The sequence below is a fragment of the Sus scrofa genome, chromosome 4 (assembly GCF_000003025.6).
Source record: "Sus scrofa isolate TJ Tabasco breed Duroc chromosome 4, Sscrofa11.1, whole genome shotgun sequence".
Lineage (NCBI taxonomy): Eukaryota > Metazoa > Chordata > Mammalia > Artiodactyla > Suidae > Sus > Sus scrofa.
In genome coordinates this window covers 98526015-98542163 of record NC_010446.5, presented here as the reverse complement: position 1 = coordinate 98542163, position 16149 = coordinate 98526015, and the positions used below count along the sequence as shown (strand labels likewise).

At 44.6% G+C, this 16149-nt stretch overlaps 1 protein-coding gene across 1 annotated transcript; it reads right to left on the bottom strand.

The window, feature by feature from the left end:
• On the bottom strand, positions 6517 to 14262 carry ENSA (endosulfine alpha). Its single transcript, XM_021089895.1, has 4 exons — positions 14063 to 14262; positions 12261 to 12386; positions 10704 to 10870; positions 6517 to 7352 (listed from the first exon to the last, which is right to left on the bottom strand). Exons 1-4 carry the CDS (start codon positions 14114 to 14116, stop codon positions 7337 to 7339), a joined length of 363 nt encoding a protein of 120 aa, XP_020945554.1. The 5' UTR covers positions 14117 to 14262; the 3' UTR covers positions 6517 to 7336.

Here is a 16149-nt window from a genome sequence, read left to right as displayed (position 1 = left end):
GCCATGTCTGTGACCTACACCACAGCTCACGGCAATGCTGGATCCTTAACCCACTGAGTGAGGCCAGGGATGGAACCTTTGTCCTCATGGATGCTAGTTGGGTTCATTACTGCTGAGCTATGATGGGAACTCCTTTACCCGGACATAATTGGGTGGATTCCTTGAATTTCCTTTCACTAGCACCTTCAATCCTCTTGTTCCCTTGTCAGTGCTCTTCATCTGTCTATAAATCATGATCCAGGAACTGCACAATAGTAAGTGTTCTCTGCTCTTGTACAGGCAGCTGGGTGTTGCTAGAGAAAACAGCAGAAATATATGGATTGATACTATTCCAATGGATTACGTATTCCAAGGATTACACATTCATGGTTTCTAATCTGTTAGGCCTTCAACACTGTCCCCTAACTCTCTTTCTTAATGGCTGCACCTGTGGCGTATGGACATTCCTGCGCCAGGGATTAAATCCAAGCCACAGTTGTGGCACTGCTGGATCCTTTAACCTACTGTGCTGGGCTAGGGTGGAACACATGCTTCTACACCAGATCCTTACCTCACAGGAAGTCCCACACACACCACTTAAAACCATAACCTGACAAATAGTTATTCACGATTTTGGCACCTTGCTTTCCTGAAATTTTGGGTCACTTTTTATTACATAGGTGAGATAGTCTCTTTTTTTTTTTTTTTTTTTTGGTCCATGCTCACAGCATGTGGAAGTTCCCAGGCCAGGGATCAAATCTGTGCCACAGCAGTGACCTAAGCCACAAAAGTGCTAAGGCCAGATCATCAACCTGCTAGGCCACCAGAGAACTCTGATGGTCTCATTTTTTAAGGTAACCCTTAATAGCATTTTACAATATTGACTGAATCAATTTAACCCATTAAACTCTATCCTTGGACACATTTTCCTGATTCTCCTATTTCGTTGGGCCCTTTTCTCTATTTCCTGCAGATGTTAGCCTTCATCCAGGTCAGTTCTTCAGTCTTTCTGCTCTTTGTACTTCCCTTCCACGCCTTTACTAGTATATCTTGAAGTCCACAAAATCTATCTCCTATCCTGACTTTTCCAACCTCTAGACTCATAAATCCAATAACTTAGTGGTCATCCACTGTTGGATGTCCTATAGGCACCTCATATCAACCCTTCTGCAAAACTGAGCCATCTTCCTTGTTACACTTGCTCTTCGGTTATAATCTCTGAATTGTAGCATCATCATTTACCCAGTAACTCAGGCCAGAAACATAGGAATATTCTATTAAAGTCCTGCCTCTTCCCAAGTCCCACATCCCACACCCAGTTTTGTTGACTGTACTTCTCATATATCTCTTGAATCTGTTCACTCTTTTTCATCCCCACTATCATTACCTTCTTTAGTTCCTCATCACATCTAATCTACAGAACTAGAGCAACATAACAGTTTTATTCATAATTCACCTACCACATGGTAACAGTTTACTTAGTACAGATTTCTCCACGTAGGTTTTGTTACTTCAAACTTACTATGCCCCAAATTGAATTCATCATCTTCCTCTTCAGAAGAGCCATACATCTCCCCGACTTTTCCATACCATTAGCAGCATCTCCAATACATCAATTTTACCCTCTCCAATCTCTTCCTAACATTGCAGTCAGAAAGGTTATCCTAAGGAGCCAATCTGATCATGTCATTTTCTTGCTCAAAATATTTACACAACAGCTTCTCACTGCTTCTAGGGTAAAGTCTAAAGGGCCCTTTGTGATCTAACCTTTGCTTCCCTCCACCCATCCTGGCCTTATTCCCTTCATTCTATGCTACAGTCAATCTCAATTATTTCAAGTTTCCAGAATGTAAAACCCTGCATCTTTTCACATATTGTTCCTTCCACCCGGAAGACCCCCTTTCCCAGCCTAACCCCTTTACCTAAGTCCTACTACTCCATCATATATCAGCTTTGAAGCCATTTCCTGTCAAAGGATTTTCCTGACTCTTCTTCTGCCACCTGCCCAAATTAGGTGAGTGCCCTTTCTCTATGCTTCCAGAGCATTTTGTGCTTATCGCTATCTTAGCACTGAATCTTTGTATTCTAATTGCCAGTCTACCTATCTTTATTAACCCCCCTTATAGTCTGTAAGCTCCTTGGGGGCAGGAGCCATATCTTAGGTGCTGTTGCAGTCCCAGAGGGAAGGGCTTTACATGCTTTATCTTGTTTAATCATCACAACCAACCTTTATGGTAGGTACTACATCATTCCTACTTTACAAAATAAATAACTGAAATAATGAGAGTTTAAGAAACTTGTCCTGAATTATCAAAGCATATCAAAATCAGGATTTAAAACCAGGCAACTTGATACTAGGACCAGTCCACCACTAAATTTGTCACCTTTAAATGCCTTCCCCACACAATTTGTCCATGACCTATCTAAAACTCAGAACTGACCCTCAGTGTTCCTGTGTCTACCCACAAGCCATATCCTTCTGTCTACCTTCCAGGCCCGCTCTCCAGCCGTTCCCAGGACTGGTGACACTGTTACTGTGGAAACACCAGATTCCACATTGTCTCATCCTTCTCTAAGTATTGGTCCTACCAAAAGGCTCTTTCTCACCTTACCTTTCTGGAGAAATCCTGTTCATCCTTCAGAATTTACTCCATGAAACCTTTCCTGGTCACTCTTTTCCCCATTCCTCTGCAGGCAGTGGAATCTGCCTCCACTCTCAGAAGCAGTGTGGCTTGTTTAAGTTACTGATTTAGTTCCCTCATTTGTATAATGGCAATACTAAGACTACCTACTTCGTAGAATTGTGAGGACTCGATGAGATGATGTAAATTAAAACATTAGAAATGGCCTTGATGCACAGCAAGCACTAAAAACATTTGCATTTATTATTATTACTTATCCCTATTCCTTTATGGAGCTAGGCTCCTACTGATGCAAGTTTAACACTGCAATGATTTCTTCATATGTAACTTCCCCACCAGGATGGAAACTCCTTGAAAGAAGCACCCACATATCATTCATACTTTAGCACAATGCCTGGTATATTCTAGGCACTTATTAACTAATAATTGAACTGGACCATTTAATACTACCCATCTTTCAAGTCCCAATTCAGTTTTCATTTCCTCCACTAGTATTTACCTAATGATCTCAGCCCTTTGACTTTCCCCTTCTCAGAATTCTTTCACCACTGCCTTGCATTATATGTAGAAGTGTTTTCTCAATGAGGCTTCAAGTTTTTCCAGGGCAAACGCCATGTCTTACACTGTTTATTTGCCCAACAGCAGTTAATATTTCCAATCACAAAATTAAGAGTTCAGAAATTACTTGTGAATTACAATGTTGTTGCCCAAGCACAGAAGGCCTCATTTTATCTTTATTAGTCAGTCACCTGCCTCTAAGAAAATTCAGCTAACAACTCATCTCTTGATCCTCCTTCTCTTATTATTATTTTCTCTTTTGTCCACCCTGAGGCAGGCATATGGAGTTCCAAGGCCAGGGATTAGATCTGAGCTGCAGCAATGCTGGATCCTTTAACCCACTATGCTGGGGGAACTAAATCTGTGTTCTGGTGCTGCAGAGATGCCACTGATACCTTTGTGCCACAGCAGGAACTCCTGACTCTCCTTCTCTTAGCCCATGGGGATTCTTCTTAGAACTACGTTGGTTTGCTTTTTTGTTTAAAATTTATTTTTATTTTTTTGATTTGCTTTTATTTGTATGCCACTGTCATGCCTTAGCTTCCAAGGGAAGAGATCTTTCCTTTCCTTGTTAACCTCCCTCAAAGCCCAGTAGAGGGCACTATACACATGAGGACTGCTTGTGAGGATGCCGTTGGCTTGATGGTATATCCTCAAAGACAATTCTCTGAGCTGTTTTTCTCTTGCCCGAGTTTTCCATGCTCAGGCCACATCAGCTTAAAATAAATGCTGCTGGACAATAATAATGGAGACTTCATCCCTGCCACCCTGCATATTAAATGGCTCAACTGAGAGGCTTGTCAGCACACTTATCACTCAATCATGTTGGAGAAATGGAAAAACCTTTGAATCCACACTTTGGACTAAAGATTTTTTTTTGCCTTTTCTAGGGCTGCTCCCACGGCATATGGAGGTTCCCAGGCTAGGGGTCTAGTCGGAGCTGTAGCCACTGGCCTACACCACAGCCACAGCAACGCGGGATCCGAGCCACGTCTGCGACCTACACCACAGCTCATGGCAACGCCGGATCCTTAACCCACTGAGCAAGGCCAGGGATCGAACCTGCAACCTCATGGTTCCCAGTCAGATTCATTAACCACTGCACCATGACGGGAACTCCTGGACTAAAGATTTTAGAAAACACCTAGCTAAAATAATTGGCATGAGCTGCTATTTAAAGCACTGCAGAATCAGTCTTCCCTGATTGCCTAGCTCTATGGTATAGGGAGGGAAGGAAAAGGGATTGCAAGTTTTAAACTGAAACAGATAGTGATGAACATTTCATGGCACTCCAGAATTCCTATACTACAGCTTAAACCTAAGGGCCAGGGAAGCCAAGAATAATGGAAAAAAAATCATATAAAAGCCTAGATACAAACTCAAGCTTTTTGGTAAACTAGCACTGCCACCTTTTAAGTAATTTATTTCTGCATCAACTTCCTTCTTTAAAAATGAAAATGCAGGAGTTCCCGTCGTGGCGCAGTGGTTAACGAATCCGACTAGGAACCATGAGGTTGCGGGTTCGGTCCCTGCCCTTGCTCAGGGGGTTAACGATCCGGCGTTGCCGTGAGCTGTGGTGTAGGTTGCAGACGCGGCTCGGATCCCGCGTTGCTGTGGCTGTGGTGTAGGCCAGTGGCTACAGCTCTGATTCGACCCCTAGCCCGGGAACCTCCATATGCCGTGGGAGCGGCCCAAAGAAATAGCAAAAAGACAAAAAAAAAAAAAAAAAAAAAGAAGAAAATGCACTAACTAGATGATCCCACATTGAGCCTAGCTGACCTCATTCCCCAACTGTAGCCACCCGGCAAACATAAACTAGGGGAAACATGCTCAAAGAAGCCGTGGACTGGTTTAAGGGGAATAAGGATGAGAAAGCTCAATAAACCCACTACGATAAACAGTCACACACACATGTAAACATACATATGTATATTCGAGCTTTAAGATTTAAGTTTATACCTTCGGAAGTATGTGAACTTTTTCATGTATTTTCTTCCACCTAGACAATAAACCCCACAAAGGTAGGGGATATCTTTCTTCTTCTTTTTTTAATGGCCACACCCTCAGCATATGGAAGTTCCCAGGCTAGGAGCAGACTCAGAGCTGCAGCTGCTGGCCTACACCACAGCCACAGCAATACCAGATCCAAGCTGAGTCTGTGACCTATGAGCAGCTCACAGTAAAGCTGGATCCTTTAACCCAGTGAGTGAGGCCAGGGATCGAACCTGCATCCTCATGGATACTAATGGGTTCTTAACCTGCTGAGTGCCAGTGGGAACTTTGGGACTGCCTTTCTTTAATAAAACCACCTGGCTCACTTAGTGTCTAGCATGCTGTTCGGCAAGGCTGATGGTTAGGTGGCATCACAATTCATTGCCTGGTTTAAATCAGGAGAGAGCAAGTCAGTAACATCCTGAGGAGCTAAAAACTTATTGGAAAGTTTCTGATTAAAGAGAAAGAGTAAGTTAGATACTGAAAACAACATTCCTTCTCTCTCTTTTTTTGGCTGTACCTGCAGCATGTGGAAGTTCCTGGGCCAAGGATCAAATCTGTGCCACAGCAGTGACATTGCTGGATCCTTAACCATCTGAGCCACCAGGGAACTCCCACAGCATTCCTTCTCTAGTTTAGAAGTACTCCCCCCTCTCTAGGCGATGGAAATTTCTCTTGCATGTCTATTTCTCTGGACCTTGTTTCTCTTTCTTGATGCATACTCTCACATTTGGGAAAATACCATGATAAATTCTCCTAATCAAACCTGGGCAAATTTCAATCTTTACACGTGGTAGGTTTGGTCTGAATGTGAGAGGAGACAAGTGTGAGTTTATTTCTCCTTGGTAATGTTTCTTTTGTATATTATGTTCATAAGTAGTTTTAAACTTCTTTCAGTAGCAGGATTTCAGCAATGGTTAGGACATCATGAAGAAAGAAGTGACTCTGCCTCCTGCTGGCCACAAGCAGAAAGGGGTGAGTTTCTTTTGGTTTATTACTAGAACTCCCATCTGTCCTTCATAGACTTGGGATCTTGTGAAGTGATGGAAAACTGAATGGGAAAAGAGTGGGCTTCCTTTTTTGTTTAGCCTCGACTAAGCTTTAGGTGTCAATAAACCATTTAGATCAAATACCTCAAATATCTCATTTTGTGAGTCAAAACCTGAGATCGCTCCATCTTCTGCATTAGCTTTAGAAACAACAGCATGGATGAAAGTCAGAGAAAGTCCTGGTCTATATGCCAACACCCCTGCTCCCTTTCCCCTAAATGATGGAAATGGGCAACCCAAACATCCCACATGAAGGGCCCCTGTCCCTTAGAAACTCAGAGACCCACACCAGCTTCTCCCCCGAAAGGTGTCTTCAGTCTTATTTATTTTCTTCCCTTTTCCCAAACCCCAATAAAACACACCAACTGCTTCAGAGTATTTCTGGGTTGGGTTTTTTCGTGGGTCTTCTTTTTGTTTGTTTGTTTTTTATTTCACATACTGAAAAAGTCCCCTGGGCTCTGTGGGGCTCCCCACGCTCATGGCCCCCTTCCCCGACCCTCACTGCCCTTCTTCCCACAGCCAATCTATTTCAAGGACAGAACTTTTTCTTTTTTTAAGAACATTTAACATCAAGTGTTCATCTTGCTCTGCAGAACCAGAGAAGCTGTTTGCATCTTTCAAATTTAGATGGACAGTTTCTTTTTTCTGACACCAGGTCCCCAGCTACATCTAAGCAAACAAGGCATTCTTCCACAGAGCTGAACCAGAACCCATCCTTCGTCCATTTCACTTCCTCCCCCTCCTAACCACCCCACACCAGTCACTTGGTTAAGAAGGAGGATAGTCAGGAATGCCTTTTTATCAGCTCCAAGCCCTAATTCATATTCTCCCAAATCTCCCACTCCACCCTCTCAACCCTCCCCCACCCCCAAGATTTCACTGAAATTTCTCCCAACAATTATTTGGAAAAAAAAGGAGAAACAAAAAAGGTTCAAGGTCTTGGTGCTCAGCCCAAGGGGCTCCATGCGCTGGGACACCGACGGGCAGGGGCTTCTGCCTCTCCAGCCCGCACCCGAGCCACCTCCTGACCCCTGGCTGCAAAAGCAGGGAGGGGCAGGAGCCAGCACAGGACCCAGGGGGGCAGCGTCTCAGGATCTGGCGGAGCCCCGGGCAGCATCATTCAACTTGGCCACTGTGGACGAACACAGAAGAAGAAAAAGAAAACACTGTCAAGTAATAAGGGAAAAAACCCTAAGTTCCATCCCAGTCTCTATCCCATCACTCTTTCGCACTTAATCATTAGGGCTACATGGCACAAGCCTTAATCCTATCCAAAGAACGTTGTCAAGAAAAAAAAAGAAAGAGAATTTCCGTCTTTTCCTATCTATAAAACAAAGTGTTCTCTTTTTGGAGATACCCATGAAAACAAAGACAGAAACAAAATCTCTTCAGACAAAAATCAAAGTTAGTGGTGGTTTACGGGGGTATAAGCTGCCTGGCTCAGAGCAGGCCTGGTTTCAGAGGCGCTGCAAAAGCCACTTGCAGCAATGGAGGCAGCCCAGGGGCACACAGCGATGAGGGGATGAGTGGTAACTGCATGGGGGTCAGGGCCAGACAATACCTGTTGTTGTTGTTTTTTGTTTTGCTTTTTAGGGCCGCACCCTCAGCACACGGAAGTTCCCAGGCTAGGGTTTGAGTCAGAGCTGCAGCTGCCGGCCTACCCCACAGCCTTGGCAACACCAGATCCAAGCCATGTCTGCCACCTACACCATAGCTCATGGCAGTGCTGGATCCTTAACCCACTGAGTGAGGCCAGGGGTTGAACCCACATTCTCATGGATACTAGTCAGATTCGTTATCGCTGTGCCACAATGGGAACTCCCATACACGTTGTTTTGATTGGACTTAATAATCCAGGTTTTTGTTTTTTATGGCCACACACACAGCATATGGAAGTTCCCAGGCCAGGGACTGAATCTGAGCTGCAGCTGTGACCTATGCTGCAGCTGCAACAATGCCAAATCCTTTAACCTACCGTGTGGGGCTGGGGATCAAACCCAAACCTCTGTAGCGACCTTAGCTGCTGCAGTTGGATTCTTAACCTATATGCTACATCGGGAACTCCTAGGTTTTTTGTTTTTGTTTTTGGCCATGGGGTATAGCTTGATGTAGGATCTCAGTTCTCAGACCATGAATTGAACCTGGGGTGCAGTGGTGAAAGTGCTGTGTCCTAACCACTAGACCACTGGGGAACTCACAATAATCTGGTTTAATCAAAGCAATTTAGATTTGGATTTTGAAATGACCCTTCTTTGCCATGGAAGCTATGGACTTCACACTGTGAAAACAGGTGGCATACAGATTGTAGCTAGTTTCTTTGTTTTCTTATCACTGAAGATGACCAGGTGGAGAGAGAGACCAACAGTTTTTCTGATTTCTCTTTTTCTTCTATTCCTTTCTAAAAACCAAACTCACTGTGACCTCAGTCTTGAGGATTCAAACTGACCAATAGAGAAAGGAGCACAGACAGAAAAGAAAAGAATACAAAATTCGAGAAGATCGGAGATGAAGAAAACGTACAAAATTATATATATATTTATATATATAATAACATGACATATCTATGTACAACATGTCTGGGACAGTTGAGGAAACTATACAAGGATGTTCAGCATCTCCCCTTCCCACATGGACCTTAGACTAAGGAAGACAGTATGAGCAAATGGAGCAAGAAACACAAAAATTATATACAATTACAAGGGACAGTCAAGGAGTTTGGGAGCCAGGGAATCATTGGATCCTGCTCTCTCCATTCCTCCCTCACCAACTTTTTCCTATCCAATCTGAAAGATGGCCTGAGAAGTGAATGGCTGGTCAGGAAAGACGTACAGACACACTCCATCTCCCCAAAGGAGCATCAGCAAGTTCATCAGGCATTCTCATTGGGCCAGATGTGTGGCATATCAGAATTGGTGAGGTGAGAAGGCAAGAGAGGATTACAGAAGCTTCCTCTCTTCAACAGCCAGTTCTTACCCTGGCGCACTCTGCCTATAACTAGCAGGCCACATTCAGTCAGTCGGCCAAGCCAGGGAAAACTAGATTGAGGATGCTGGCCACCTGCAACCCCTTTCCTCCACCTGGTTCAAGATCAGCACTGCTACTTCTCAGTGCCCAGGAGCGAGGTTACTGAGCTCTAGGAGGGCAGAGATTTCTCAGTTTTCCTTCTCTTTCTCCCTAACCACCTTTCCCCGCTTCCTCCGAGGTGAGTCATCTCCTGAGAACCTGCTGCTCCAGCCTTACTGCAGTATCACTAAGCCCCGAAGCCTTGCTCAGTTTATCCCTTTTCTTGTCTCCCTAACAATACACCTGGCAGCTGGTAACATCTAAAATGTGGGACTCCACATGGGCATGACTGAGCATGTTTCTTCAGGCCATAGCTTGGCTGCCAGAGCAGCTTTTTAGCAGCAAGGGCCTAGACTGTAGGCCAGGAAAGCAGGTGGGGGCAGAGGCAAGAAGCTTTCATGGCTGGCTTCTCAGAATTTTTTTTCTTGATCAAGACCATGACACTTATAAGACCCTCCTGCTTGAATTTATAACCCCCAAACCCCAACTTCTCTTCCCATGTCGTCTTCAAATGGTTCCCCTCTGTAGGCTCACCCATGGGCCCTCCTCACAAGAGTTTTGCAGGACTTCAGAATCAGAATCAACTTATCTAAATTCAACTCTATTTTACAGAGGAGGAAATAGAAATCCAGAGAGGTTAAATTATTTGACCAAGGTTACATGTCGGTTCTGCCTAGACTGAGTGGAACCAGAACCCAGATATCTTGACTCCTAACTCAGGGCTCTTTCCATTATCACATGATAGTTTCAAAAGCAACATGCTGGAAGGGAGAGAGAGAAGGTGCCCATTTTATGTGAATAACATTCTCAAATCTTTACATTATTTAAGAGCCAGGGTAAACCATAAAAGACACTGACTGAGTGAAGGAGGTTAAGTGGGCATTACAGTTTTAGGCAAGCAAACCAGTTTTTCTTTTTGAGGATTCATTAAACCTGCCATAATGAACACATGAAGCAACAGCAGCCCAATACACAAAACACTTAGAAGCACAGAAAACAGATCTCATTCAATCTACCTTTCCCAACCATGTCAGGTTAGGCTTGGGATGTTAAACCTGTTGTATTATTCCCAAGGCTGAGCCTAACCAATTTTGGGATATTCTCTTCCAAAACGAGAACTCTCATCTCCCCAGCTTTTCATACAAAAGAAAAAGAGTCTGCAGCATTATCCAAGCCTAGTGTCCTATTTCTGAACTCCTACCTGGGCAATAGAGAGGGTGTGGAAATCCCAATTTAACCAAAGAAGTGAACTCAGAGCCCCTCTTCAGCCCACATTACCTTCTCAGCAGCCCCCAGAAGACTCCCAGTCATTTCTGGCTAGCCAGCTGAGAAGACAGAACTAGGTGCCCATTCCATCCCTGCCTATGACATATAGAAGTCCAGTGGGTGAGGAAGGGGAGGAGAAGGGGGCCCAGGTTACCCCGCAAGCTTGCTGGTGACGAGCGAGGACTTTCTCTGGGGCAGATCCTGTGGGGTGGGGATGTGGTCACCAGTCACCAGGTTCTTGTCTGGTCCTGCACTTGGCAGCTGCTTATTCTTCATCTTGGCTTTGGCCATGTTGTAGTCTCCTGAGTCAAAGTACTTTTGCTAAGAGACAAGAGGGAGGTTTAGGTGAGTGAGGCACGCTGGTCTTCCTCAAAAGCAAGGAGACTCGTATCCATTATAAACCTTCATCTACACTCAGATCTTTCAAATCTTTTTTTTTTTTTGATTTTTTGGCTGCACCTGTGGCATGTGGAAGTCCCCTGGGTCAGAGATCAAACCTGCAGTAACGAGAGCCACAGCGGTGACAACGCCAGATCCTTAACCCACTGAGTCATGAGGGGACTCCTTTCAAGTCTTTATTTACCTCATACATACATAGCTTAGCATTAATTACAAACACCTGTCTTCTCCCCATCGTGTTCTTTCTCAGGTATATAAGCAATTTCCCAGCTAGAGTACATATTTTTGGAGTTAAGAGACAGCTCCTACATCCTTTGTAGCCCCACGAGTACAGGAAGGTTCAACCAAATTACTGACTATTCATAAAGGCTTACTGAGGACCTATTAGCCTCTAGTGGGCTTGGTGTTGTGGGAGCAGAAATGAGTAACATACATAGAAGGGTCGATCTGGGGCTATCAGCAGATCAGTCTCAAACTAAACCTCAAAATTAAAAATTATTCTCTCAGACTATGAATAGAAACTGGGCTTGTTCATGAGGATAATGTACTTTCCTCTGACTCCTACCACTCCCACACATGTTCCATGGCTGTGACAGCCTGCCCACGCCTGCCTTGCCGACAGCAAGGTAAGCAGCAAATCAGCATCACATTATCATCTGTGACTAAGACACAATAACTGGGATTCTCCACAGGGATCTGTTTCCCTCTCCATTTCATCCTCACGGAGAAACACCCTCCAGGTTAATGACTTACGATCCCTTAGTCAGCTTTAGGTACGTCTGGGGACTGAGAAACCTGATCAGGAGCTAGATGGCTATGAGGGTAAGATTCTCCCTTGGTGAGAAGGACCACACTGGACAGGAAAAATAAATCTCTTCAAATGTCTGAAGAAATCTGCTATTCATATCAAGTTGAGGAAATCTGCAGGACAGATGGTCTGATCTTTTTCTGAAATGGTGCATCCTAAAATTTAGCTCAAATCCTAAATGTGTAGTCCTAAAACTCCCACCATCTAAACAGGCAAATGTCTGGAAACTGTCAGCATTCCAGACTCTAACATCCTTTCCTCACTCCCCCAACCTTGTGCCCAAATGCCCCTACATTAAGCCCTAATTTCCTACAGGGGAGATCAGAAGATAGCTGATAACTTATCAGGTATTTACAGTATCTGCCTTGTTTTTCCAAGTTTCTAATTCTTCTCTACTACTTCCCCCAAACAAAACCTCCAAATCAGTATTCACTACAACGTCCATAGGTCTCATCCCTAAGGCTTTCTGTGGCTCCAAAGAGGGTAAGATATTATGCCCCATACCCCTTTCTGGAGCCTCTTCATGAGGAAGTCGGAGCCTCCAGGCTTTTGTCCTAGGCTTGGATATTTGGCCTTTAGCTTTGCCTCCTCGGCTCTCTCAGGGAGAATACCTTCTTTCTCCTGCGTGTCCTGGAGGAAACAAATGGGCCAATAAAATTAAACACTGAGAAGCAACTGCTTCTAATACTGATAACTTTTATACTCTTACCTTTTCCTGGAGATCTACCCACTTGTAAATATGCTATCTCCACTCTATTTTTAAATGAAGCTAACCTTTGTTCAAATCCCTAAAGCCCAAGATGACTGTATTGTGAGAAGAGAAAGATATGCTCCTTCTCACACTACACCCAAGGAACCACACCAGTGACCTGTGAGTACTGGGTTAAAGGTAATATATAAGCACGATACTTGAATCAAGGAGCGAGTCATAGCTCATTCAACATGAAGCTAGGAAAGACAGAGAGAAAGCTAGCAGGGCTTCTGGTGATACAAGATGAACAGGAAAGTTCCTTGGCTGTCCCTAACACGTAATACAGGTCAAATGGGATATCAAAGTGGATAACTCTCCTGAGATGTTCCCTTCTAAGCTGGTTATCTGAAAAGTCTCTCTTTGGAGGAGCATAACTCTGTGGCCTTCTCCAGAAATCTTCACCTTAGTAACAAGACAGCATTGCTTCAGCAATTCCATAAACATTGTCATAGGAAGGTGACAAGTAAACGGATTAAAATGACAGTTTTTAACTTCAGGAAAATCATGATACAGTAGGTCCACTAGCATTTACCCACCAGCTTTGCTAAAAAATCAACATCTTTCCTAGTGGGGCAAGTGATGGAAGTTTGGGTAACATGCCAAGAGCCCAATTAGCTTGCAGGGGCTCTTACTGCGTTGTTACTCTTCTTACTTTTCGTGGGCCCTGCTGCCCTTTTCTTTAGTGACTTTTCAAAAAAGATTTGAAGCCAATCTGTGGCTCTTTTTAAAATGGATTTACTTTCACTTCTCTTGGAAAACTGGCAGATACAACACCAGGTATATATCATGAATCCCCGAGTCCAATACTAAATGTTATGTCAAATACAAATCTCCAAAGAGGTTGACGTGTTTTCATCGCATAACTGCGGGTGAACTAAGTCCCCCTGAGTTGGAAGTCTGGGGAGAATATTGTGGCGTCTTTCTTTGTCATTACTGTCTCGGTGTCTTTTCTAGGATTAACCTCCGTGATTCTGTTCAGAGCCCTAGTCCTCTTCAATCTTATTCGGTCTTCTTTGAAGGTGGGCAACAGGCCATCCCCAGTGGTCAAAATAGGTCTCTCGAGAAAGTTGCTGTCTTAAACTAGCCATGATAATAATTCCGCTTCTCCCTTCTCCCAATGTGGTCCTTTTTAAACTTCTTTCCCTCGACCTGTATCTTCTGAGGATTTAGAATGCGGGCCCCTGCCTAGATGTTGGGTCATTTTACCCCTACTAACCAGTAACACACAGAATCCTGGGACCACCAGCCCCCTTTCATTCACCGAGTCTTTCCAAACACCCGCCCCGCGCCCAGGCTCGGCCAATTATAGTACAGCTCCAAAGGGCTGAGCCGAAGACCCATTGGCCAATCAGAAAGGTTACAACACTGAATGACAAGCCACCCAACTAACCAGCGCCAAAGCAGCAGGCCTTGTTGAGGCTCACCCTGCACGACGCAAGAAGCGGCCAACCCCTGCAGAGCCGGAGACCATGGCGACCAATCCGCACCGGTGGGAGATCGTCTCCCGCCCCATCACGGTCGCCCAGCTTGCCCGCCCGCACCCCCTCCATTTCACCTGCTTCTCCTCGCCGGTCTCCTCCGAAGGGTTCTCTTCTTGTTTCTGGGACATGGCGGGGCCGGGACTGTGGAGTGTAGGGGACCCGGGAAGTCAACTGGAGAAGGGAAGGGGGAGGGGACACGGGACAACCTGCGCGGCTTGTTCGGCTCCTGTCACTAGGGTTGCTCAGTCAAAATGGCGGCTCTTGCCTGTGACGTTATGACCGCCCCTTCATGTGCGAGCCAATGGGAGCAGGATAGATGGGGCAATGACGTAACGATCTACCAATAGTTGCTAGCTAAATGTGGGGTCTGTGGAAGCGACGGGCAAGCTGGAAGGCCAATCTGCCAAGGGAATGAACCACAGGGACCAATTGGAAACCCGTGGGGGCTGTTAGGGGGCGGTACGGCTAGGTTTTTTTTTTTTTTTTTTTTTTTTTTTTGCTGCTCTGGTGGGGTCAGGCTTCCTCCGCTCCACCGCCCCGCGCGCAGTAGGCTTTGCTGGGCTTCAAAATGCAGGGCGAGAGGATGTAAGCCTTTTATTGTCAGTTAAAGAGGATTAAACTTTGCTCAGTGTTAGCAGAAAATGATCAATCTCCAGAAATTAATTTAGAGGTCAGAGTGGACTTTAAAGTGGTACTCCACACTACTCCAGTGTGTCACTTGCCATGTGGAGAGACTGAGTCGCCTTGCAGAACACAGATGGCTTACATTCCGTGGTTTTACTTTTATGTACAGTTTTTTTTACTTGTTCAGGGTCGTCCCATGAAGAATAAGCTTCTTTTGAAACAACAAATGTCTAGGTACATGGTAAACATTTAGTAAATACAGTTAACACTTGCTAACCTATCCTGGGTCAGAGTTCAACCGTATTTTTTTAGCATCTGTAGATGGCACTGTATTGTTTTTACAGGGGATACATATGTAGTAAGGCAGTGTCTGCTCTAGAAAGCTTAGTTTAGTGGGCATGTGGGGAGGGTTAGGTTTTTCACAGAGTGCCAGGTGTACCCTAAATCCTTGAGGTTAAATAGACATATCTTCCTAGAGTGTTGGTCAAAAAGCATATTTAAGTATTAAAACAGTCTAATAATAACACTGAAAAATTCACATTAAAATTTAATTTTGGGGTTCCTGTTGTGGCTCAGTGGTAACAAACCTGACCAGGATCCATGAGGATGCGGGTTCGATCCCTAGCCTCACTCAGTGGGTTAAAGATCCGGGGTTGCTGTGATCTGTGGTGTAGGTCGCAGATATAGCTCAGACCCCACATTGCTGTGGCTGTGGCATAGGCTGGCAGCTAAAGCTCGGATCCAACCCCTAGCATAGGAAGTTCCGTGGGCAGTGGGTGTGGCCCTAAAAAAAAATTAATATTCCAGGCAGCCTATTGTGACAGCCCTGGGGCTTTCCGTTCATTTTTTCTGTATAATTAGATATACTTCTAATGGAAAAGTTTGAGAAGCATAGAAAACACAGCTTTTATCATATGAGGCAAAGTCTGGTCAGCATTAAAATAAAACTGTTAATAAAAGTGGTATAGGGGTTCAAAGGAAGGTTCAGAGTCCCTGCCAAAACAGAAACAAAAACAAAAAACTTTGTGATGGAGGTGAGTATTTGAACAGCTTTAAAGAATTTAGAAGTTTGCCAGGTAAAGGTGAAGGAAGAAAGGGTATTCTAGGTGATGGGGTCAGCATGAAGGCCAAAAAAATAGAATTGAGTCCAGAACCTGGAGGGCTTTGAATGCCAGGATAAAGAAGTGGCGGCATTCCCGTTGTGGCTCAGCGGTAACCAACATGACTAGTATCCACGCGGACGAGGGTCTAGTCCCTGGCCTCACTCAGAGGGTTAAGGTTCCTGTGTTGCCATGAGCTTTGGTATAGGTCACAGATGCAGCATGGATCCTGAGTTGCTGTGGCTGTGGTGTAGGCTGGCAGCTATAGCTCTGATTCAACCCCTAGCCTGGGGAATTTCCATATGCTGCAGGTATGGCCCTAAAAATAAAAAATGAAAAACAAAACAAAAAATAAGTGAATAATTTAATAAAACAGGAGAGAGATTTCAGGGTTTTAGACCAGAGATCGCAGATCAGAACAGTTCATTAGGAAGATT